The 25,956-nt window shown below is 38.8% G+C and overlaps 2 protein-coding genes across 2 annotated transcripts in view; one reads left to right on the top strand and one right to left on the bottom strand.

The window, feature by feature from the left end:
- The window catches only part of LOC145983932 (congested-like trachea protein), a 99,897-nt gene that overhangs the window by 16,233 nt on the left and 57,708 nt on the right, over positions 1–25,956 (bottom strand). The window lies entirely within an intron of this gene.
- The window catches only part of LOC145983931 (uncharacterized), a 29,772-nt gene continuing 19,598 nt past the window's right edge, over positions 15,783–25,956 (top strand). Inside the window, exon 1 of the mRNA XM_083117097.1 lies at positions 15,783–15,872. Within this exon, the coding sequence (XP_082973223.1) occupies positions 15,810–15,872 (63 nt within the window). The 5' untranslated portion in view covers positions 15,783–15,809. The remainder of the gene's footprint in view (positions 15,873–25,956) is intronic.

The raw sequence follows: 25,956 nt of genomic DNA, 5'->3' as shown, positions 1-25,956 counted from the left end.
AGCCTACAATGCACACTCAGGATTTGGCACAGAGCCACCAGCAATCGTGTGAGGTGTGCAGACCGGACGTCGTGAGTGATAGTATGGTCAGTCGATGGTGTAGACAATTCACGGAAGGCCAATCGAATGTGCACAACCCCATACAGCTGAGTACACACGGGCCCTTTGCATCACTTCAGGTGAGAGATCTTGGACCACTCCCTGTACAGCCCTGGCCTTGAATGTACAGACTTTCATCTCTTTGTTTAACTGAAGAGGTTTCTGGTAGGGCAAGGATTTGACAGCTACACTGCGGTAGAGATAGTTCCAGTCTTTGCTGTCAGACACATATACCATGGGCATACAAAATTTAGTGCCATGCTACGACAAATGCCAGAACAACGATGGTGATTATGCCGAAAATTAGGTTAGGGCTCCATTGTGCTTTTAAACTATTATTTTAAATTGTAGGTCACATGGTCTACGTATTTTCGTGACAGTTTGATATGTTGGAACAGATTTTTGAGGAAGTAAAAGTAAAGTGCTCCCCTGCACTTTTCCATGAAGGTGTATAGGGGTGTGGAGTTAGGGCCCCACACTTTCTTGATCACGACTGAAGGTGGGGGTGATGTGATCAGCACCACGCTTCTGGCTACCTTTATCCCTCAAAGTTTCCTCAAGGTACCAGCTTCATATGATGCTGGGTGGGTGCCGGAGCAGTTTGAATAGGTGGAAGACATCCCGGTTCTCCTCCGCAGGGGATCGACCCCGGGTCTCTTGCATAGTAGTTAGACGCCCTAACGACTGAGCTCCATTATTACTCGCTCGACAAATGCCAAAGGTGCGCACTTATCTTGGTAATTCAAAACATATATCGTGCGACAAATATGAAGATGTGGCTCCCATGTGACGGTAGATACGCACTCGATCTCCTGTTAGAACCCTGCCACTTTGCTCTGTGATGCAAATGGTTTTGATAGAAGTTGAAAAAATCGTGGGAAATACATGATTTAATGTGGCTGTCGGAATTATTCCATGTACGTATAACTCTATAGTTTCCTCTTGAGTAAAAGGTTGGAAAACTTGCATGTTCTATGTACACAAACATGGCCTAGAAAATACAAGAATGTTGGTTTTCATGGAATTTTTGGTTGTTTTAGGACATATCTTTAAAAACAAACGCTAAAAACGCCAACAATTCGCATTTTATGCTAAACTCGCATTATTTCAATATTTCGAACGGGCGAAAAATGTGTCCAGACATCACTGCACATTCCTAAACATAACTTCGCAGCAATAACAATTTTTCACGGTTTTGGCGTTTGCGAAAAGTTAATGTTCCTACTAATAGGAAATTACCTTCTGGCCACCCCTTGTATAAATGAGTAGATGGAAAGTGAAAATTTAGCAGGGCTGGCAGAGAAAAGTCAATTCTTGAAGAAAGTGATTTGTTTTTATGATTGTAGTATTCAATATATATCCCGTTTGGTTGGATTCTTCTTGATATCCAAGAATAGTACAATGTCATTGTAAACGTATGTTAACTTGTGCGAAACCAGTAATACGTCAGGATGATGAAAGAAAACCTTCGTAAGCACGGTTACATTCAATAAGGTGAAGTGAGCCAGAAGAGTAATAAAATTCCAGCAACATATTTGCAGTCTAAAGCTCTTCTTGTTTATACATGCGATTTTTGTTCGATGTTGCAGTCCATGCAATTTCTGTCGCATGTTGTAGTGAGATACTTTGTCAGGTGGCGATATTCGACAAAAATCGCATGTATCAATGGAACATATTTGTTTCCATGTTCCTTCAGTTTGCCCAACAAAATGCCTTACTACGATGTCCGACAACTATAGAACGGCGCCACCCGCCCCCATCCCCTACATCTGTTGACAAGTCCCCTTACTACTCTCATACGGACAAGAAAAAATGATAATTTAATGTATTTTCCACATAATATTTAGAGGCTTAACCTTTACTTCCCCGATGATACCATATGGTATCATCAGAGTAAGGTCGTACTGGCCCGATGATACCATATGGTATCATGGTGCTGATTACGAAACGAATGTGCTTTTTGGACCTTACTACTTATGTTTGGGTGGAAACTCTGACACAGGTCTGGAGCAAGCCTGGGAAATTCATATTGATGAGCAACCTCCCCCCTCTCCGCAACATATCCATGCCACATTTCCGAACAGAATTTCACATTTTGGCTCATTATTCAACTTTTGTGGCACCCAGGAACATGAAACTATGTTTCAATCTATTTGGAAACGTCCATTCTTTGAAGAGAATACTAAGGTTTGTGCCTTCTCCCCAAAATAGGGGGAAAAATTCGGTGTTCGCACCCCCAAACCCCCCTTCCTCGGTTCGGCGTTCTGAATTGTACACGGTTGCATGCTCTGATGTTTTAGCTGAAAAACAAAAGTTATCCGAAGTAGATTGCTCCCATAGTGCCCGAGTTATAACAATTTTCCTCCAAAAATGCAAATTACCTATTTTTCCCTATTTTTCGTAAAAAAAAATAATAATTAAAATATCACATTTTGGCTTATTATTCAACTTGTATGGCACCCAAGAACATGAAACATATTTCGTTCTCTTGAGAAATGTCCATTCTTCGAAAAGTATTCTAAATTTCGCGCCTTCTCACCAAAATAGTGAGAGAAGAGGGGGCAAACTCCAGATTTTTGTTTTTTCCATTGAAATTTGGGGGACGTGCCCCCCGCAGCCCCCCTTCCTCGGTCCGGTGTTCTGAATTGTACACGGTTGCATGCTGTGATGTTTCAGCTGCAAAACAAAAGTTATCCGAAGTAGATTGTTCCCATAGTGCCCAAGATATAACAATTTTCCTTCAAAGAGTGTTCGAATTTAAAATTCCCGCCGAGAGAAATTTCTCTCTCTCTCTCTTCCTGCCATCACTGGTTTCTGGCGCCGTGGTTGTGTTGTCTAAAACTTGAGGCCGAAACTTATGAACGAGATTTCCTGTTCCCGTGCAGAGTTCCATAACGATATCTTTAAATAAATAAATATTAAAAAAAAAGTCAATGAAGACAAAATTCCCTGACATTTCCCTGACTTTTTTTGACACCTCAAATTCCCTGACTTTTCCCGGTTTTCCAGGTTTTCCAGGTCTGTCGCCAACCTGAAGAAAAGCAACACTAAATAGCGAATGGGAAAAACGCAATAAGAGTAAGCGAGACAGAGATAGTGCTGTTGCAATTATCGAAAATTAATGCAAAAAAAAATATTTCGGAAATAGTGGTATCCTAGTCCAGGAGAAGGCTTCAAGAATAAATAAACCCCTTCCCCATACACTGTCGCAAACAGAATCGCAAAGGTGGCACTGAATATACGATGGGAAAAATAATAGAAATCCTAAAGGAGGAAGAGTTTATGTCACAGCCAGGGGCCACATTAGAGGGGGTATCCCCCACATCAGTCATCTATGCTATTAATAATAAGTCAATGGTTGTCCTCTGATTTAACTTTTACAGTAAATTGATTTTTTGTAAAATAAAAATTTTCCGGCTTCACTTGTTTTACACGTGCACGTTCGTTTAGTAATGGAGCACTAAAATAGAATTGTGACTCTCGTAAAATTCTTACCGAATGAATGAATGTCTCCCTAGATTCCAGAATAATGACTCTTCATTTTGAAATAAATAGTTTAAAATAAAAAAAAATAATGTGCCGTTGGTTAATGAGATTCGTCGTCACATAGCAGAATCCACTATATTGACGGAAAATAGAGAACAGTTATCATTTAGGGTTGCAAACACTAACCTTCCACAAAAGCACGATTTCCCAAGTCTTCATTAACGTTTATGCACAAGCATCACTTGTTTGAGTTGGTGTTTTAAGTCCACTTTATGCACAGTGAGGCTAATCGGGACAGGACCTACAGTTTAAAGTGGGATCCGAACCACTTGTGCCTCCACCGGGTATCGAACCCGGGACCCCTTGATTACAAGGCATGGGGGATGCCCCAAGCATCACTTGTATTTTGTCAGCAATGTGTACAGCATATGAACACTATCTTATGACGCGTATTGCTTTCAAATTAATGTAATTAGCGAGAAGCGACATCAAAATTTCGAGCTGGACAGGAAAAGATGCAATCTTATGGATAAATTACTCGATAAGGTTGGTTTCTTCACCGTGGCTTGTGGCCATGTCGGTTAAAGGCCAGCTCTGTAAGCTGAAATCCTAGGTTCGAATCCCCGTGTCTCCAAAATATTTTTTCTTACCAAATGGGTGCTACATAATGTATTTTATTCTCGTCACACCAATTGCAGCTCGAAACTTTGTTATTGTTTGCGTGCCAATAAGAAAATATGTATTGAAACTACTACTCGTTCAGAGAACGTGACTGTTACTCGAGACTACTTGAAATTGAGATTTTTTAGTAGCTGATAAGCCTCGATATTTAAAACAAGTGCTGACATTGAAAATTGTTGTGTGATAAAACACACCGTTAATATTCTCAAGTAGAAAACCACGGAAATTAAGTGAGTAAGTTGTGAGGAACATCAGCAGATGTATTTTAAGATGTTCCGTTATTCACGTGTCACTCTCCTAGTTTTATACATAGATAGATATTTATAAGTGACCCACTCGATCAATGATCGCACCTTAATAGTAATTTTCAGATGGGAAAGAATGAAAGCCTAAGTCCAAATTGCAATGTCAAGACGTGCGCAGATTGTAGATGTTATTATCAGAAGCAAACAGAATTAATCAGTAACTACAATTATTTACCTAAACATCACTCATATGTCACTTAGAATAGAGCTGTAAAATATGTCTATTGGATAATTAGCTGGTTGAATTATTCATCTTATATTATACTTCTGCTTTCGAGGCAGGGTTGGCATGTTTAAAACACACGGCTTTGTTTGTTTTGCAAATGTTTTAAACGTTTAAAACATGTTTTTTTTAGAAGTGTTTAAAACACATATTGGTACTTGATATTTTATAGTCTGTGATAATTTTTTTGTTTGGCAACCCTGTCTTTTCATTGAATCTGTGTCAATTAATCCGTACTTTACGGGTCTCACTTATCGCACATCACTTGAGCAACCTTATGTTCTGACGTCGCGGGAGAAAGCTTTTTTAGTTTTAGGCTAAATGCCTACGTTGTTAGGTTAGGTAGGCTAGCTATGTATGCACAAGGTAGCAAAACTGTTGTGCGACAAGAAAGACGCGTGCTTTACTGTAGAAATCGAAATTTCTCAGTTCTTTGTTTCGTACCGTCCTATAAGTTTGAGCATGGTTTGAGACTGGTGGAAGCTGGAAACTAATATCTGAATACACAATGCGTGATTTTGATCATGCCGAGAATTTTTTTTCTCTTGCGATACGATTCATTGGTTTGTATAACTGAATGAAGCGCAGGTGCTTACTTTTGGTAATATAATTTTGTACTTGGAAAGATAAATTGATCTGGAGAATATATTATGACACTGCAAGTTGTTTTCTGCTATATAAACTGTTCAGGCAGCAGTAAATATTTCACCCTGATTTTCCCAGGACGAGGATAGTAATTCTATAATATTTAGTTTCTTGAAATTTAGATTAATATGAATCCTAACCTACTTCAGCAGTGGCGGGAAAAGGGGGGGGGCATTACTCCCAACTTTTGTTCCTGCAGTAGAGGTTTGCGGGATCCCGAAAATTCCCGTCCCAATCCCGACTTCGGAAAATGACTTCCCACTTTTCGGGATCCCAAGCAGTAGGGAAATACCGAATGGTCATTTTAAAAGTCGTCAATTCTCGACGTTTTCTGCATTGTAAATGTCTGGAACTTAAGATGGAAATTACGTGTAGAATTCGAGATTTCAAGACCTTTGGGAAATTTCGAACATATCCCGTCCCGAATGTCGGGATTTAAAGAATTTCCCGTCCCGACCCAAAAAATTCTGTCCCGCACACCCCTACTCTGCAGTATGGTACACTTTATCTCCAAAGGGAAATAAACTATCCTTGCCGCCACTGTACTCATAACAATGAGTATTTTTTCTTTAACGACTCTTACTATAATTTACTGGGAAAAGGTTGAATTTTTTTGGTTTAAAACATGTTTTTTTTTAAACTCATGTTTAAAACAAAAAAAAACAGTTTGTTTTCTTTTTTTTAAAAAAAAAACAACAAATTTTGTCAACCCTGTTTCGAGGTGCAATTTGAGCGAAAGAGCTGAATCCGGACTGCAATCTAATATTAATAGCAATACAACCATTGCAGTATAGAGAGATGAAAGGGACAAATACAACCCAGGAAACGTCTGGGGTAACTTATCATATGAATTGGTTTTAAATCAATTCGACGTTACATTCCATGGAATGTTTGTTTCGTTGTTACGAACTATCGGAATAAAAGCTTGCTGTTGTCTGTTGGCTTTCGCGGGAGGTGCTATAGACTGCCAAGGTCAAGTATTTGCCGTGTTCAAGCACCAGTGACGTAGTCACGTGAACCTGTCAATCCAGCAGAAACAATTCGATTTGCTTTGGTATAAATTAACAAACTGCAAGGTTCACGAGTTCGAACCCTGTCAGGATCAGATTTTTTTTCTTCTCTTTATTTACGCCGTAAACAGTGAAGTGTAGCAAGATTCGAAAGTAGATTTTGATATTTCAGTTTATTTTGGCCATCGATGTATAATATGTAATTTCGAAAACCGCCAACGTTCAATTCAATAGCAAACATTCAGATGTAAAAACATATGGTGCTAACGGGAAACTTATATTTCTGCGCTTTTAGAGGTTACATAGAGAAGGAAAAATTATACATTTATTTCAAATTTCTCTTGATTTTTACAGGGGCACGTAACAAAGTGATTCTTTTCAAAACGTGTCAAAAGTCTGTGGATACGTCACACTCACACTTCACTCATACTCGGGACGGGACTCACAGTTGCAAGTGAGAACTGAACCACTATGTGCCTGCCACCTGCTATCGAACCCAGAGCCACTCTATTACAAGGGGACTAATTCACAACACAACATACGAAAGTCTCTCTCTTATGTCACCAAATTTATCAATTTCTAATTTAGCTCACGATTAATCTGAAGAATTATAAAATTAACTCTCCCAACAAAAATAAATTAAATTAATCATTTTCCAACAACATAAAATCAAATAATCCACATTTCTAGATAAAAAAGAGACAGGCAAACTTTCCATCGTGTTTATGAATTATATAGTCGCCGAAAATAGTGCTTTCTTTTTTAACAAGCACTACTAGAAAGCAATTTTGGTCGATAATTTTAGTTAAAAATAGTTTTTTTTTTAAATTCTTAGTAATAACTCCTGCAACCGGATCAAATTATAATCCTTGACGTTTACAAAATTACAGATTTAGAAAGGGTTGATCCAAACACTTACTAGTGCACTATGAAATAACTCAAACAGCTAATCATCCAAAAATACATATTTTACAGCTCTATTCTAAGTGCCATATGAGTTATGTTTAGGTAAATAATTGTAGTTACTGATTAATTCTGTTTGCTTCTGACAATAACATCTACAATCTGCGCACGTCTTGACATTGCAATATGGACCAGGCTTTCATTCTTTCCCATCTGAAAATTACTCTTAAGGTGCGAGCATTGATCGAGTGGGTCACTTGTAAATATCTATCTATGTATAAAACTAGGAGAGTGACACGTGAATGACGGAACATCTTAAAATACATCTACTGATGTTCCTCACAACTTACTCACTTAATTTCAGTGACTTTCTTCTTGAGAATATTAACGGTGTGTTTTATCACACAATAATTTTCTATGTCAGCACTTGTTTTAAATTTCGAGGCTTATCAGCTACTAAAAAATCTCAATTTCAAGTAGTCTCGAGTAACAGTCACGTTCTCTGAACGAGTAGTAGTTTCAATACATATTTTCTTATTGGCACGCAAACAATAACAAAGTTTCGGGCTGCAATTGGTGGGACGAGAATAAAATACATTATGTAGCACCCATTTGGTAAGAAAAAATATTTTGGAGACACGGGGATTCGAACCTAGGATTTCAACTTACAAAGCTGGCCTTTAACAGACATGGCCACAAGCCATGGTGAAGAAACCAAGCTTTTCGAGTAATTTATCCATAAGATTGCATCTTTTCCTGTCGCTTCTTGCTAATTACATTAATTTGAAAGCAATACGCTTCATCAGATAGTGTTCATATGCTGTACACATTGCTGACAAAATACAAGTGAAGCTTGTGCATAAACGTTAATGAAGACTTTGGGAAATCGTGCTGTTGTGGAAGGTTAGTGTTTGCAACCCTAAATGATAACTGTTCTCTAGTTTCCGTCAATATAGCGGATTCTGCTATGTGACGACGAATCTCATTAACCAACGGCACATTATTTTTATTTTTATTTTAAACTAATTATTTCAAAATGAAGAGTCATTATTCTGGAATCTACGGAGACATTCATTCATTCGGTAAGAATTTTACAAGAGTCACAATTCTAAAACAAGTAAAGCCAGAAAGTTTTTTTTACGAAAAATCAATTTACTGTAAAAGTTAAATCAGAGGACAACCATTGACTTATTATTAATAGCATAGATGACTGATGTGGGGGATACCCCCTCTAATGTGCCCCCTGGCTGTGACATAAACTCTTCCTCCTTTAGGATTTCTATTATTTTTCCCATCGCATATTCAGTGCCACCTTTGCGATTCTGTTTGCGACAGTGTATGGGGAAGGGGTTTATTTATTCTTGAAGCCTTCTCCTGGACTAGGATACCACTATTTCCGAAATATTTTTTTTGCATTAATTTCCAGGAATTGCAACAGCACTATTTCTGTCTCGCTTATTCTTATTGCGTTTTTCCCATTCGTTATTTAGTGTTGCTTTTCTTCCATTTTCGGCTACTCGCGAAGATGAAGAATACCCAAGCTCAGGCCAAATTCGAACCCAGGGCCCTTGCATTCTAACGAATTTTGATAACTTCGTCACGAAGATAAAAAACGCGTTTCTTCTTAAAATAAATTTCAGGAATATTTCACATTTACATTACTTTGATTGTAAACGTGGAAAATCCAGTTAATTAATATTTTCGCTGCAATCTTTCCGTTAGCCCTTTTCTTTGAGAGACACAAAATTCCCTGCATATGGTTAAATTGATTGCTGCTTTCCGAACACTTACTTCGGCTGTACTTCAGGCCACGTATCTGGACTTCAACTCAAACGAGTGTGTCACTTTTTGTTAACAGAAGTGAACAAAGTTGCGATGAAAGCGTCCATTAACCCAACGGGAAGTAAGGCAATGACACGAAGAAGGTGGAAAAATTGATAGCACATCTAAAAGGAACTGGTGGAAACAAAGGCAGAAGGGAAAGAAACGAAACGTGTCCAAGGGTGGAACCAGAAATTGCTGTCGAGGGTTCCTTTCAACTTACATTTCATTTCAAATGGCTGAATTTTGTTTTTGCAAATGGCAGAAGTTACACAAAAAAACAGATTTTTTTTTGGGGGGGGGGTTCTAGGTACACTTCGCAACATCTTATTTGACCGCCCGGAAAGAATTCTAAGTCTCGAAATCGTAAACTTAGCAACATTGCACTTCGGCTCCAAAAAAAACGCTGCGGTGTGAGGTTTTCAATTTAACGCTTTTCATGAACTAAGAAACTAGAAACCGCTATTATAATACACAATGAAACAGAAATAATAAATTGGAAAAATAACCTTGAGGGATATTTACGATTCTGCTTGCTCGATTTGAAATTTTGGGGGTTTGAAACACTGAATAGAGTATTTCTCCACCTGGAGGAAATTGCCATCAAGTTTCTGCAGAAAGAAGCAAATTTGTGAGGATTTTATGCGACATTTTATTTACAATACCTTGCATAATATCAAACAGTTCTCAAAAACATATATTTTACACGACTTGTCGAGGAAATGTGCTTGAAACACAGACAGGTGGGAGTCTTCATAAACGTCAACATGTTTTTAAGGGTATAACGTCATTAAGTTAACGTAGAACAGTTGGTTAGGCGCTGCTATCCTAACTTTTCGTCAAGCGTGAAAGGTCGCTGGTTCAAATCCCACCCACTCCTCTTTAATTTTTTTTGTTTGCTGAACAGATACCGTTGATATTTGAATATTTAAAAAATGAATCCGATGCACACTTGAGGGACGTCCCTTCTGCGCATATTTCCCCTTAGAAGTTGTAGATTTCCAGGATTTAAAGTTAAAACTTTTCTTTTTAGTTATTGTTCATATGTTGTGTTAACACACACATCATGATTAATTCACAAATCAGATATATGTATTCAATATGCAAAATGTAATGTTAATTAAGTTATGTATTTTTTTTTACTGACACCTAAAATATTGATTATTTGATTTCGATATAATAAAACAAACATATGCAGTTATGATAAGTAGTGATGTAGTGCAGTACTGTAACGAAGGAGAGCGTTTAGTGAGTTCAAATTTCTAAGATTGGTAATTTCATGTCCGTTCCTTCGTAATGACTGTTGTCAATTCCCTCACCACCAGCTTACCATGCGTCTAAAAATAATAGTAAATCGCCAATTAACATAAGTAAATGGTTATTGCGACGGAGGCCGATTCGATAAGAAACTACTAATAAGTATTTATATAGTGAGTGACTAACAAAAAATTCAAAACCTCATAATGATCGTTAATTCCTCACTGCTTTGTATCTAAAATGTTTGTCTTCTTTGAACAGAAAGTACGAGTATCAGATATAACAAACTTTCCGCATTAACTTTGCAATATTCGAAACCACCATCGCAGACGTAGCTCTACGTAACTAGAATCTGCGCATCCTATCATCGAAATAACTTCCTCTTACTATTTCCTTTCACCTGGTGAAATACAGAGACGACCAATGTTAACTTCTTAGCACGGTGGAAAAACTTCACATCTAACGATAAACTCCTGAAATAATCCTGCCTATGTGGAGAATCGAACCTACGACCTCCCTCGTGAATATCAAGCACGCTACCTCTTCTCCAGATAGCTCATGTTAAAATTTGCTACCAGTTTGAAGAAACCAATTCACACATAATGTCATATCTATAATTTCCTCATGGCAATTTTCATGAGGAAACGAATTCAGATAAAATCGAGAATCGCTGAAAGGGAAGAATGATGAACATGTCTATTGGCGTTTTGTCTTATTTTGTAAATTGTGTAAAAATTCCGTGTTTTGAACAAGCAATCGTTTAGTTACGAAGTATGTTGTTGTTTGTTTAAAGTAGGAACAGGAGAGCAAAAGGGAGTCATTTGAATCAGACCCCGTTTGACAAGAAACTTCAGCTTTTTCCAAAGACTGTATGAAAAGAGAGAGGAAAGGGATATTCAACGTATGAAATATCAAATATGTTTGAAATTAAAACAATGGAAACCTTGAAAGATAATACTAACGAACTTCAAACTATGAAAAACATATTTTCGTGGTGGAAAATTCCAAGTCATTTTCGAAATATGAACTTGATTTTTTTCTGTATTATAAAGTGGAGATATGGGACGATACGATCCCTCAGAAAGAGAATTTTAAGTAAGCTACCTCCAAGTTTTTCAATGGTCATAATTACTAATTAGGGTCGGGAAGTTGATGAAAAATCAACTTTTTTTCTGACCCTTAAAAACAATGCTAAACCTGATATCATGTCCGTTTCCCTTCAGTTAGAGCCGGAAAACACTTTCTGTTTTACATTTTGTTTTTGCATTTTTCGGCCTTTTTTGGCTTTTAGTTTATTTGTCAGTATTTGTATCAGTTTTTGTTGCATTTTTACTTATTTTTGAGGTTTATTTTCTCCTCCCCTGTTGTTTCGTGCACTTTAAATGCGTTTACTAGTAAAACTTACATATTTGGATGTCTTGACATGGTCCTTTTAGCAAATTCACCATGAATCGAAAATACGGTCAATGGAAAAGCATAATATTATTCTTAACTGAAATGTTTGGCAATGGATTAAAATACTTTGTGTGAAGATCTACTTTGAGGTTCTTTTTCTGGACACTAATTATCGCCTTAATCTGTAGTTTTAAAGTAAAATTAGTCACAATATTAAATACAATTACACTCTGGTATACGCGAAGCAGAACTGTATTCTCGGATGCTGGCCGACTACAGTATCATAGAAGACCCATTCTGAAAGGAGATGAATTGGTTGATTTGGTGTTTTAAGTCAACTTTATGCATAGTAAGGCTAATCGGGACTAAACCTACAGTTTAAAGTGGAATCCGAACCGATTGCATAAAATAACGTGAACCGTGTGGTGTAGGGGGATCGTTTGCTTATGGAATGGAAGGTCATGGGCTCAAACCTACTTATTTGCAAAATCTTTTTCGGGAAGTAAACGGCTTTGGACGAGAATGCTTATCTACGTTTCTTGGATATTTCCGTTGATATTTATGCGATTTATGTCCAGCATTTCCGGATGGAGAAAGTTGATATGTAAGTTCTTAATATGTGTTAACTTATAACAGCTGAATGAAAGGAAAAGTATTTCCTAAAATCCTGCCAATCACTGAAAGATTAAAAACATTAGTAGAAGCATTACTTGAGGCATGCACAGTGGCGACGATTATGGAGTGTGGAGGGGCAGATGATCCAGCACTATGTTTAACTTTATCTACCAAGGGAAAGGAACTGTCCTTGCCCCCCCTCCCCCACCTTGCCCCATCAGTTTTGAAACCCAATCGCCGCCACCGAGCATGCATCGCATAAATATTTACAGTAATATCATATAATATTATATTACGTTATTAGAACACTTCGTACTCGGTAAATAAAAAGGAAAAAATAATAATATATATTACGTTATTAGAACACTTCGTACTCGGTAAATAAAAAGGAAAAAATAATAAGGAAAGGGTGGGATTTGAACCTACGATGTTTCGATCTTGACGAAAACAGTAAAAAAACGAAAGTGCTGTCATCTAACCAACTACTCCAGGAGATTGCTAACAGAAAGCTCAGTAAAGCACGTTAATCTCAGTTGAAGCAACATTGTGCCGGAGATTCGAACCATTTTTCGCCAAGAACCAAGGAAAAGACACACTTTGCAGAATCGTGTGGTGTTGTGCAAGGTATCTTTACTAAACATTTCGCATAAAATCATCATAAATTTGCCTTCTTGCATTCAAATGTGACCGCAATTCTTTCCAGGTGGATGAGAACCTGTTCAGTGTTTCACAATGCACATAAATTTCCCTATTTTCAAATTCAGAACGAAGAATCTTGAAATATTTTCAACATTCGTATTTCCACTTAACAATTTTTGTCTACTCATATATTTTATTACTACTTTAGGGTATCTTTACTTTATGGAATGTGAAAGAATGAAAAAAAATCACAAGAGCGTTTTCATTTAGGAAGAAGAAATGTTTCAAAGTTGGCTACTCTTAGTTGGCTCTGAAGCGCTATGCTGCCAAATTTACGAATTCCGGACTTTGAAATTTTTCAGGGCGGTCAAATAAGATGTTGCGAAGTGTACATTTGCGGTATCTGGACGGATTAGTACGTAGCTATTCTGGTTAGAAGGTAGGCAGGCGGCCTATTATCGTTCCACAGTTGTGTAAGATCGTGAAACGTATCTCATTTTAAAGCTAATTGTTTAAGAAAAACCCTTAGACTGGAAGTTTATAATCAAAGTTGAAAAGTAATAGGGGAGGGTGGGGCAAGTGCGTCCATCATAGCTACATTGTAGACCACGACAGGAAATGACTCCGCAAGATGCTAGTTGGTGTCATGGAAGCTGGCTTGGCTGTGTGTGAACAAGTTTTACGCTCACTTGAAAATTGACGATTTTATATGTATATATTTATTTTCGGTGTTATCTTTATAATGATTATGGTGTATACAGACGCCTACATTCCATTTCGTCAATACATTTTACCACTTGTAATATATTTATTGCATAATATATTTATTGCATAATATATATATATATATATGAACCTCATACTGACATACGGTGAATGTAGCATTATTAGACTCGCATATAGGGGTCGAGTAAACAAAACATGTAGGGTGGGGAAAGAGCGTCCACCTAGAATCTTAGACGGTCGTACTTGTTCCAAGGTTGATTTATTCACTGGTACGTTATTTTTCGTTGCTTTACTACCGTTAGTTTAATATTAACGACAATTCCCCCATGTGTGTTGAATAGTATGCGTGCTAATTTTTCGTTCTGAGGAATGCCCACTCATTCCTTTTGCCAGTTAATGTTGCTGTCGGAAGGACTCGCAGCATATTCCATTAATCTGGACACATGACTTCAAGTGATTTAGAACGTTTGTCTGTGAAAGTTACTTGCCAAGTTCCAGTGTTCAATTTCTGTATCTGGCTGGTCTTATTTGCCCCACCCGGTGGAGCAAGTGCGTTCACATGCAAACTTGACTTATTTCAATTTTTTAACCGAGAAGTTAATTATTATTTTGTATTTGAATTAGATAAAAATGTTGATAACTGTTCTACGTGTAGCCTGGTAAAAGTTTGTTTCTTCTTAAATAAATAATGTGCACACTATGACCTTTCTTTTCTTAAGGGGTTTCACTTGCCCCACTCTCCCCTATAAGTAAAGAAAGAAATAACCCCATTGAAAAATTGGCAGCTTATGGGAAGAAAATTAGCCTGCGAGGTGAAATATTAATCCTACAATAATGATTGTCATCTCACAAGAAAGGTAACTTTGTTAGTAATAATAATTTATCTAATAAGAAAAAAATCGTACACGTGATACCACGGAAGGTGTATGCCAAAATATTGGCTCACGTTGCATATATAAATACATGGCGGCCACATTGGAAAAGACGCCATACTGGACATACGCCAGTATAACTCGTCGAGTTATAAGATACCGTTCAAAGAAATTGCTTTATAATTATTTCTAGTTTCATCTTATTTTTGAGCTAAAAGTACTAAATTAACAGAGTTGCAAGAAAATGGGGAAATTTTACATTAGTGTGGGGGAGGGGGTCTAGATTTCAGGGACTAAAAGTTGCCCAAATAGGCAAACAAAATAGCACCAGATATTTATACAACAGCGTAACCAAACCCCACGAAGATTAATCTAAATGTTCTAGAATGAATTGAATGTTTTCCTTTTTCCAGAAATAGGGATATCGCAGTGGTTTTTAGAAAAGAGATATTTTCGGAAAAGACTAACGAGACCCGACAAACAGTCCAGCAGGGCCTTCCCGAAGGTGCAGTAGTAACGTCGTTGCCATGTAATCAAGGAGTCCCGGGTTCGATACACGATGGAGGAACATAGTGGTTCGGATTCCACTTTAAACTGTAAGCCCAGTCCCGATTAGCCTTTCTGTACATAAAGTTGGCTTAAAAAACTCGACAACAAAAGTCCAGCAGCACCTACAGAAATGCTTGGGTTCGAAAACTTGACCGATTTGGTATATTTTATTTTGCTTTCCTACCACTTTTTGGCTAATCGCGAAGATGAGGATGCAATTTATGAAACGACACTCGTAAAGAACACCGATGCTCAGGCTGGGATTCGAACCCGTGACACCTGGCGTCGTAGCGCGCCGTGCTAACCACTCGGCCACGGAGGTCGGCTAGGGGGTCCGAGAACTGGTCGGAAGTGTTATTTCCTTTGCTCAGGCAAGTAGCAGCGTGGAGAAATCCCAGTGCATGCAAGAAGAAAGAGTGAATGCAAGAGGAAGAGGGGGAGAGTAGATAGGGGCTGCGAGGGTGTCAATCGCTGGGAGGAAGTTCAAGAAAAGATAAATGCAGAGAGAGTATCAGCTTCTTCCGTAGCTCGTTAACCGTGAACAGCGTAGGCTGAGTGCGAAAGGAGTGCGGACTCGAGTGTCATGGCTCCAGTACACACCTCCAAGTGGAAAGCTTTCTTCGCGGTCTTGTTTCATCTGATTGTCGTAAGTACATTAAAGCATGCAGTGGAGTGCCCATGATTTTCGTAAGGGAGAAGTTATGTATACTTCTTTCGGTAGTCAGCTCTCATTTTGCCATCATTTTATTCCATTGACGTTCTTTTCTATTTTAAAGAAATACTGGGCCGAAGGATGGGTTATGACCCCCACCCCGCTTCCCTTTGGGTATGCCACTGAAAGCACGTCCTCGAATCCTGCTACCGCATCTTCTTTCTCGCGTGTTTGATCTGAAGCTCCGACCGCGAAGGTAGCAAGCCGGTTCGGTGGTCGAGAGCGGCTTTCGATTCTTCCACTGAAAGTTCCCGTGTCCGAGTTTGGGGTGCCCACAGGGAGGGGATAATGGTGCGGACCGCGCCATCAATTATTTGGGGGGGGATTTTCACCTCAGAATAATATAAAACTCTATGAATATATTTTTCTAAAATATATGTAAAAACAATGTTTATATTGATCGATTGAATTAGCTTACTTTTCTGCCACTTTTGGTTCATCGCGACGATGAGGATGATATAATGAAGGGACACTCACAAAGAGCACCCATGCTTAGGCCGGGATTCGAACCCGGGACCTTTGGCGTTGTGGAGCGATCTTCTAACAATTCAGTCACGGAGGTGGGCGTAAGTCAAGCTCATACCTTGGCACCATGTTGCAATATAGTCAATGTGTGCGATGAGGCGGAGTGGAGGAAGGGGCAAATCAGAACACATTTCCTTAGTAATTCATTTACTTTAGCTGGTTCCAAGTCACTTTTGTTTCTATGTGCACCGCATTTAATCCGGTACGGGTTAATCGGGGGAAGGGGGGATGGGCACCCCTGGTCCGAGTCTCGACCTGGGTATGATCCTATTTATGAATGTTCCTTAATCAGTTTCAGATAACCATTTCTCATCCTCATCGTCGCGATTAGCCAAAATTGGCCGAAAAGCGACGCAAAATAACGATACTCATTAGTATGATCTTCACTTGCATTTTTGACCAGGTGTCTTAGGATCCTATGAGTTTGAGTTTTATATCCAATTTATGCACAGATAGGGTAATCGGGACTGGACCTACAGTTTAAAGTGAGATCCGAACAACTATCTGCCTCCACCGGGTATCGAACCTGGGACCCCTTGGTTGCAAGGCTACGACAATACCGGCTTGGGGTTCTATTTGGGTATCGTGTAGTCTTTCTCTGCTTCCCAATTTTTAGAGAGAGAAGAGGGGAGAGAAAATTGCCAGTTTTAAAAGGCAACACCGGGACCACATTGACCATACATTGTAAAGACGGTCTTTTTTAATTTTAATCTTTAATATGAGACCTCATACTGTTTTCAACCAACTTTATAAATTTTCCCACACCCAGTTAGTCATCCAATTCCTCTGCCAAAAATTTATTAATTATTGTAATTTAGAGGTATAATAAATGTAACAGACCACCCTTACATAATTCATGACTTCACGATGCTTGAAGAGTAGTTGTTCAAACACCCCTCCCGCACTGGAACTCTTTAAAATTCGCGGCAATTTGTTCGACTTGAAAACGAACTCCATGCGTATTTACGGAGATACAAGCGTGACAAATAACGAAACGGAGGCCATGTTTATTAGTTATAAAACTGTTTATCGTGTCTATTGATGCTCTAGCCTGAGAAACCAGCTGATATTTCTCTTAAATACTCCTTAATAATCTGGTTACAGATCCGCTTAAGACCGGGGGTCCAGAAACAATACAAATTATAGGGAAAATGACAACACGAAAATTGAAATGTTTTCAATATTTTACGTACCTTTTCGAGGCAATCGTGGTGGTAAGGATGCAATGATGAAATAATAAATCTTAGCCAGAATTCTTTGGCAACAAAATCTAGTAATGACGCTAGTAAAGTTGTTCCAGAAAGAAAATAGTGTCCTCCACTAGCGTACACAGGATATTTTTCGGAAGGGGTGTAATTGTAAAGGTGGACAGTGCATAGCTGCTTTCCAGGGGGCGTATACACATAAGATATTTCGTTAATTTAGAACTTTTCACTCTCAAAAACGGTAATCGGGCGCCACTTTAAGGGTGGTTTTCATTTACCACTATCGTTTTTCACTGCCTTTATTTGAAAATGTTGATTTTCTCAAAATTTCGGAGGCGGCTGTAGCCACATCTGTCCCTTCTCTGCGTACGCCAGTGGTGTCCTCGGTAAACTACATACAAAATTCATTGCCAGATTTAATCCTAGTTTCCAACGAAAATGCATTGTATAGAGCCGCGGTGGTCTAGGCGGTAGGGCGTCTGACTGCCACGTGAAAGACCCGGGTTCGATTTCCAGGGTGAGTGATCTAAGGAAGGATTTTTTTCCTTCCAACGACAATATCAGAGGAGGTGGGGAGAGGCAATTCCACACACAACAGTCTGCCCATCCTACTGTCCACCAAGAGATACTAAAAACTTGATAATTCAACGAATGTCCACTACAATTGTGTGTGTATATATATGGGTCATTCCATGTCAAATCAGGCAGGAGCTGGCCCTCATAGTCACCGATTTCGATGATATTTGGTACACAGCCCTGATTTGCTCCAAAACCGATACCTGTGAAAGGATTTCGTTGAAGTATGATTATTACGAATTATATGAGGGTTGTTCAAAATGTGATTTTTGAGCAACATGCTCTTTTCAATTAAGTATATCTCGGGAACGAATGAAGATACAAAAGCGTTCTTGAGCTCGTTGTAAAGAGGAAGGACTGTTGCATATTATGCGATGATCAAATGTTGAAACTTAGTAAAATTTGAACACACTGTTCAAATGTTCAACTTTCAAGTTTGAACAGCTCAAAACACCCCCCCCCCCAATCGATTTTTTCTCATTTCTTGATATTTTTAACTACCATCCTTCCTCTTCATACTGAGAAAGTTTTATCGAGGTATTTTTTTGATATATGGGAGAAAAATGAGATTGAAATTTGTCCTGCATCAGCAATGAACTGAGCTGCGGCGTCCCTATGATGAGACTTTTCATTTGTGTCGCGCTAAAGGATATACATGTATATACTTACTGTTCAGGGAAATATGATATACCACTTGATAATTGGTTTCATGTTGCGCTGTTATTGTTAATTTATACGTTACTGTTTCCATATTTTTAGCCACGTTCGTGGGGACGAGATGTGGGCGTGTTGTGAAAACTGTGTTTGCCAAAAAAATGAAGGGGGAAAAACGACGAATGTCGGGAATAATTCCGTAAAAGATGGATTTTGGTCAGTTGTTCGACAACTACTAGAAGTACAAAATCTCAAAAGTTCCCGCCCTTCTCCGCTGTGCTTCCCCTCAAGCATCGGATTCACAGACTCTTAGTTACTGTCCTATATCTAAACAGTTATTTCCTATTAAACTTTTGATGCTCATTAGATGGACTGAAGAAAAGGTAATGTTTCGTTGTTAAATAATGAAAGTGGTTTTCACGTTATGTTAAGAAATCATCATTTAAGAAAAGATGTCTTTAGAAGTTTCTCCATTGTAACTTTCGAATAAACTATGCGACAGAAAATTATTTGGAATAAAAATTATATCATAATTTGTAAGTGTTAAATTGATATAAGTTTTAATGTATTTAATCAAAGAATCGCCATATAAGTTGTGTCGCCAAATAGAGGACTTCGTACCCACCATCTTGATTACTGTCCAGCGGCTAAGTCCCTAAAGATTGACGAATTGTTACACTTTTTGTTAATAGAAAGAGCTTGTTAGTATAATTGTTATGCCATTTAAGGTATTTTCAGTCGAGGAGTCAATCGCCATGTGCGTGCTGATGCCTCCCATGTTGAAAAGAGTCCGCCGTATTAGATACTTTTGGTTTCATATCTCGGGAACGGTGACACCTATCAATGTCTGGTTTTCTCAGAAATGCTCCAAATAGTGTAAACTTTCACACTAAATCAATAAATCTATTTTTAAAAAATAAACGATTATTTTGTGAAGAACTTATCTTTCAAAGCATTTTGTGAGAATAACTGCGTGTTGAAAGTTATGTTGATGGTTATCTTCTTACATTTACAGTCATATAAATTAGAGCTCATCATCTCGAAATGAGATCTCAAGCAATAAAATTTTGTATAATTGTCATTTGTCCAGTAACTTTATACATATAAAAATAGTATTTTAAGTATTCAGTTCATCTAAAATTTAAACTAAAACTTCTAACAAACATTACCCAATATTACAATATATATAATACTATATTTTAATCGGGAATATTTTTAAGACTGCTAACTAGTAGCGACGATTGGGTGCCGAACCTTGGGGTTGGGGGGAAAGGACAGTTAATTTTCTTATTAGACAAAACTTTGCATTAATAGACCATAGTGCAAGGCAAAAAAGTGGCAAAAATTTGGGGGTAATTGCCCAAAGTCCCCCTAATCGCCGCCATTGCTTCTAACTTACAGTTATTCTCATAAAATATTATAAGTAATGATTTTATTCTCAAACATTCCCGACATTCATCGTTTTTCCCCTTCATTTTTTTGGCTAACACAGAAGATTTTACAACACGCCCACACCACACATGGCTAAAAATATGGAAACAGTAACGCATAAATTAGCAATAACAGCACAAAATGAAACCAATTATCAAGTGGAATACCATCGTACCCTGAACAGTAAATATATATATGCTTTAGCGTGACACAAATGAAAAGTCTCATCATAGGGACGCTGCAGTTCAGTTCATTGCTGATGGAGGACAAATTTCAATCTCATTTTTATTCCATATATCAAAAAAACACCTCGATAAAACTTCTCAGTATGAAGAGGAAGGATGGTAGTTAAAAATATCAAAAAATGAGAAAAATCGATTGGGGGGGTGGGGTGTTTTGAGCTGTTCAAACTTGAAAGTTGAACATTTGAACAGAGTGTTCAAATATTACTAAGTTTCAACATTTGATCATCTCATAATATGCAACAGTCCTCCCTCTTTACAACGAGCTCAAGAACGCTTTTGTATCTTTATTCGTTCCCGAGATATACTTAATTGAAAAGAGCATGTTGCTCAAAAATCACATTTTGAACAACCCTCATATAATTCGTAATAATCATATTTCAACAAAATCCTTTCACAGGTATCGGTTTTGGAGCAAAGCAAAGTTGTGTACCAAATATCATCGAAATCAGTGACTATGAGGGCCAGGTCCAGCCTGATGACCCCCATATATATATATACGTATATATCTTGACGAATGAATGCTCAGCCGACTCGGTGGCCGAGCACTTTAGGTGGTCGACTTTGGATCGCTGCACCGTATTGTTTCTTGTGTCTCTTCATCACCTAATCATCACTAATCGTTGCGATCAGCCAAAAGTGACAGAAAAGTGACGCGAAGTAACAAGGTCGGAATTTTCGATACATAAAGCGGCTCTGGGGTTAACCAAGACTCAAATAAAAAGGCGACAAGAACGTCATCTTAAAAAATATGCCGGGAGATTGATTTTCAGTGGCGAAGCGTCCTATGAGGCCAGGAGGCCGGGCCTACCCACGCCATTACTCTTTTAAAGGTGTATTTACTTATTTCGTCAAAACACATGTAATTCAATGGAAAAGTTTGGAATTTTCATTTATGATAATTACAAAAAAAATCTAACCCTGTTCAGTATACAAACTTTCCACGGAGTGAGGCACATTTGCTGGGGCCTCTTCTCTTCACATTCTGTCGTACGGTAGTATATGCGGGAAGCCTAATCTTACGAGTGCTGTACGTATGCTTATAACGTGCTCCTGAGGCCGGCCTCGCGGTGTTACCTACTAGGACGAACAGAATGTCAGCAACGCTGCATTTCCGCCAGGGTTGGAAATTTGTAGTGTACCAGCATTTTATATAAACATTAGCCTGTGTTCGTGCAGAGAGATTTCTATTTCATTGTACATTCTCCATATTTTGTACGAAACTTAGGTTTTCCTTCCTTTCATCGACGAGAATAATGGAAATTGAAAATTACGGAATACTGTAGTTCCGACTTCGTTTTCTGGTCAGAGTGCTGATGGTCTTGTCGATTCACCCAACACCGTAGCGTAAACAGAAAGTCTAAAGAACTTATATTTGTAAAGTAAGTCTTCATACCAAATTATGTAAATTAAAATGCTAGCTACGCCTTATATTTACAAAGTAGTTTTCCTTTCACTGGAAATATAATAATTTATTTTTATCGTGAACGGGGATTCCCCTCGCTTGTTCCCTCTCTGTGAAAACTTGCCTCCTGCTCAGGACGCTACAAGGTAGCGTGGCTCGGAGCGCGAGGTTCGTGGCGGTAGAGCTTTGTTTGTGATTCGTGTCGTGTGCAGCGATGAGATTTATGCAAGAAAGTGCTGGACTAAAATGCAAAAACAACAAGATCAATTGAGTGAAGATGTAATCATCGGTAAGGTAGGGCCCACTTTTGGTCTTTCATATTCCCTTCTTCTAAAATGTTTTCAACTCTATTTTCCTTTGCGAGTAGCAGTGGCAAGTGACAGCAAAATTTAAAAAAAAAATAAAAGTTGTTGAAACGTTATTTAATGCGTTAACACTGTCGTCGAATAGATATTACAAGCAGACATTTCTTTATGCAGCCGACACAAGCGAAGAGGTAGGCAGTTTCGTTTACCCTGAAGGGATAACAAGAGAAGAGGGCGGTCAATGAGAGTACAATGTAAGGGAAGACTTTTTTGGATTTAGGACAAAGAGTGTTATGGGGTTATTGCGGAGGCCATGTCTGTTTCAGGTCTGGCGGAACAGGCCAGTGTTGTCACTTTGGATTGGCAGAAAAGAGCTGAATTGCGCCTAAAAATTGGGATTCTATTCTTCTTATAACCTATTTATATGTTACATAGTAACCTGTCGTGTTGCCGGGTCCCAAACAAGGATCCTATGTTCTATTATCACGTAAAGGTGTCTACTAACACACGGGGTAGAACAAACTAGGATGCGAAGTATACACACTGAATGAGAGAGGTCACCTTTACTTATGTTTTTTTCTTGAAAGCCCCGTAGTCGTCATCCTAACACGTTACGAAGCCAGGTGACCTAATTGTGGTCATGTCAATGTTTCCTCATCATCTTTAATTCATTCTCCATACATTCTCATCGTCACGATTAGCATAGATCAGAACAAATGAGACGAAAATATTCAAAATTTAAATTATGTTTACTTGCACATACAGGTGTCAGAAATTCATTTATCTAGAAAGCCAAGACTGGAATTAACTACAACCAGTGGCGGCCGGCGGCAACTATGATGGGTAGTGCCAACGTGATCAAGTAAATAGAAAAAAAAAACCTCCGCAATGCCCCCCGCCCCCTCCTTGAGGTTGCGCCACTAGCCAAGATGTTTGTCCTCGTTTTGTAACGTGGAAAACAACATGTGTTTAAGTAATAACGTACTAATCCGATTCATTTTCACTCACTAACCTATCTTTATACACTACAGGAAACTTCCCTAAAAATATAACAATTACAAGAGGAAAGGAAAAACAAATCCTATCACCTTCTCCTCCCCCATGCACACGTATTCTAACTGTATGTCGAAAATATCTTTGTTATGAAAATAAATTGTCGAAATGCCAAAGGAAACTCGCATCATCATAGGATATTTTAAAAAAAGTCTGGATGGCCCTCTTGGTGCATCTATCTATTATCAAAAATGTTCATTTAACTTTGGAAAAATATTAGGTTCGTTTCTCCAGTAGTAGGCAGAAATTACTTCCCCAACGGGTCTTACAAACCAGTCGTATTTAGCGATTTTTTCTGAAGGTGGCAGCTGTGTCGTGTCAACACTGCGAAAGTTCCCTCGCCAGGCCAGGCTAAGACTGGCACGGTTTCTTATGGGCTAACCCCGCCCCCTGCCACTTTGTTCTCGGCTCATGGTGTTCCTCGCTGAGACTTCTTCAACCCTCTGCACGTGTGTCAACTTGGTTAGGCCCATGATTAGGCCAGTTCTTCCGCGGCACGGACTGTTGCCTCGCGAGGGTACGAACGAAACGCTGGCGATGCAGTGAGGAGGTTGGGGCGGTCGTGACGTCAGCTTGACCGATTGCTAGATTCGAATCTCCTTGTCTGTAAACTATCAATGTATTCATTTAACTTTACTTGGCGACGTATGAATTTCTCCTGAGGGTAGTGCCATGGCACCGCGGCTCTACCCCTTGAGCCGCCGCTGACTACAACCATTCCTTTAGTTAGACAACAGATAACAATGGTGTTTTCCTCGGTGCGAGGAAGTCTTGCTAAAAAAAAAACTAAGTTGAACGTACCAAACTGACATTCGCTGAAAGTGCGGAATTCTGTCGTCTGCTCACGGCACAAATGTCAGACTGACCCGAAAATTATGGGGGGGGGGGGGGTTCTAGCCCTTTTCACCTCAATTGCAAAATAAATAAATAAATTTAGAAAAAAGCGATGAAGAATTGACAACAGTGCTCGAGCACTATTCGTTGGATTTTCGCGATGTCCCATGATTGGTAGTTCTTTCTGGAGGTGTGTGCATAAATCAGGGGTTGAAAAATACAAACAAATAAAAAAAACGAAATGAACAAAAATCTAGATCGATGACATCTGGTGAGTGGGAGGAGAACGTCTAAGACATAATTATCGTATTGATGGCCGGTAACAACACTTTGGAAAACGTCACGCCACTGGCAAGTAAAGAAGCGGCCTGGAGGGACATTGAACCACTCTCCATGACATAGCCCCCTCCTTTTTTTTTTTTTTTTTTTTTACATATTTAAGCAAATAATGGAAATTATCGCACTTTTGTGCCTACCCTGTTAGGAACTCTACGCTTCGCCACTGTTGATTTGGTTTATTTTACTTCGTTTTTCTGCCACTTTTGGTTAATCTCGAAGATCAGTAGAGTCTGATAAGATGAAATTGATGAAGGGACACTCACAAAGAACGCCCAGGCTGGGATTGAAACCCGGTACCCCTGGCATCGTAGCGCGATGTGATAACCACTTCGCCACGGAGGCCGACTTGCCGAGATTGAGAACGTGTGGGACCCTAGTTCCACATCCACCTACATGCGCCTCCGTTGATTCAATGGTTTATTTTACTTCAATTTTCTGCCACTCCTGGCAAATTGCTAAGATGAGGATGTAGGGACGACACAACACGAGCCCCACTAGTTGAGAGTCCAGATGCCAGAGCCTCTCTAGTCTGCAAAATGCAGTCCAGAGTGTACTACGTGGAAGAGAGGTTGACATTTGAGTGTCTTCGAAAAGGGTCACACCCCATAACTGCATCTATGGCATGGTGCAAGGAGCATGGGGAACTCTGCCTTACTTTGGTGTTGTGCGAGCAGTCCCAGATTCCATTTTCTGTAGGAGCTCCAAAATTTCGGTGTTGACCCAGCATCATGAGGTCAATAGGGGGTTGCATAAAAGCAATAGTAGCAAGCTGGGCCTAGAAAGCAAGAAAACACTGATGATGGGACTTCACAGGTAACCCAATCGGAAGTCACTTGATAGGTATTGGCTCTCTCGAAGGGTTGTTGAGTAACATGGTTTATAGTTGTGCTTTTTAATATTGTTTTCTTCTTCCTAACACATTTCCTCCTGGAAATGATCAAGGTAAAAATCACTAGATGGAGGGGGGGGGGGTTGCTTGGGCGAATTGTGTGTGAATTGAGGACAGCTCTGCCAATAGAAACCTCCTGATAAGAAAAAGTGTTGTTTCAAATCTTATATTGCACTAAATGCGATAAAATTATGCTAAGGTCTATTATTATCTTTACATATTTATTATTATTAATTTATCATTATCATTTTCTGATTACTGTGGTAGTTTAAAGTTCGAATTATGCAGATATTTTGAACTGCATTATTTATTATAGTTAAGCAACATTAGGAACTTCGACCATTCAATAAAATGGGTTCAGTATAGTGCTTGAAAAAGTTGGAGAAAATTTTTGTTTGTTTTATTTGTGACCCCCAACTTTCTACCGATTTTCTTTCATAGAATGTTTCTCACTTCTTAAATCAGGGAGGATAAAGAAAAGATGAAAACAAGAGGATGTGCCTGTAAAAGCTTGTCCTTTGGTTGGCACACTTCCTTTTGTTTGAAACAAGTCTGCTGGA

Source organism: Lepisma saccharinum, chromosome 2 (genome assembly GCF_977018435.1).
Source record: "Lepisma saccharinum chromosome 2, izLepSacc3.1, whole genome shotgun sequence".
In the NCBI taxonomy this organism is placed as follows: Eukaryota; Metazoa; Arthropoda; class Insecta; order Zygentoma; family Lepismatidae; genus Lepisma; species Lepisma saccharinum.
The sequence above is the reverse complement of the archived record's forward strand: the minus strand, read 5'-3'. Positions and strand labels throughout refer to the sequence as shown.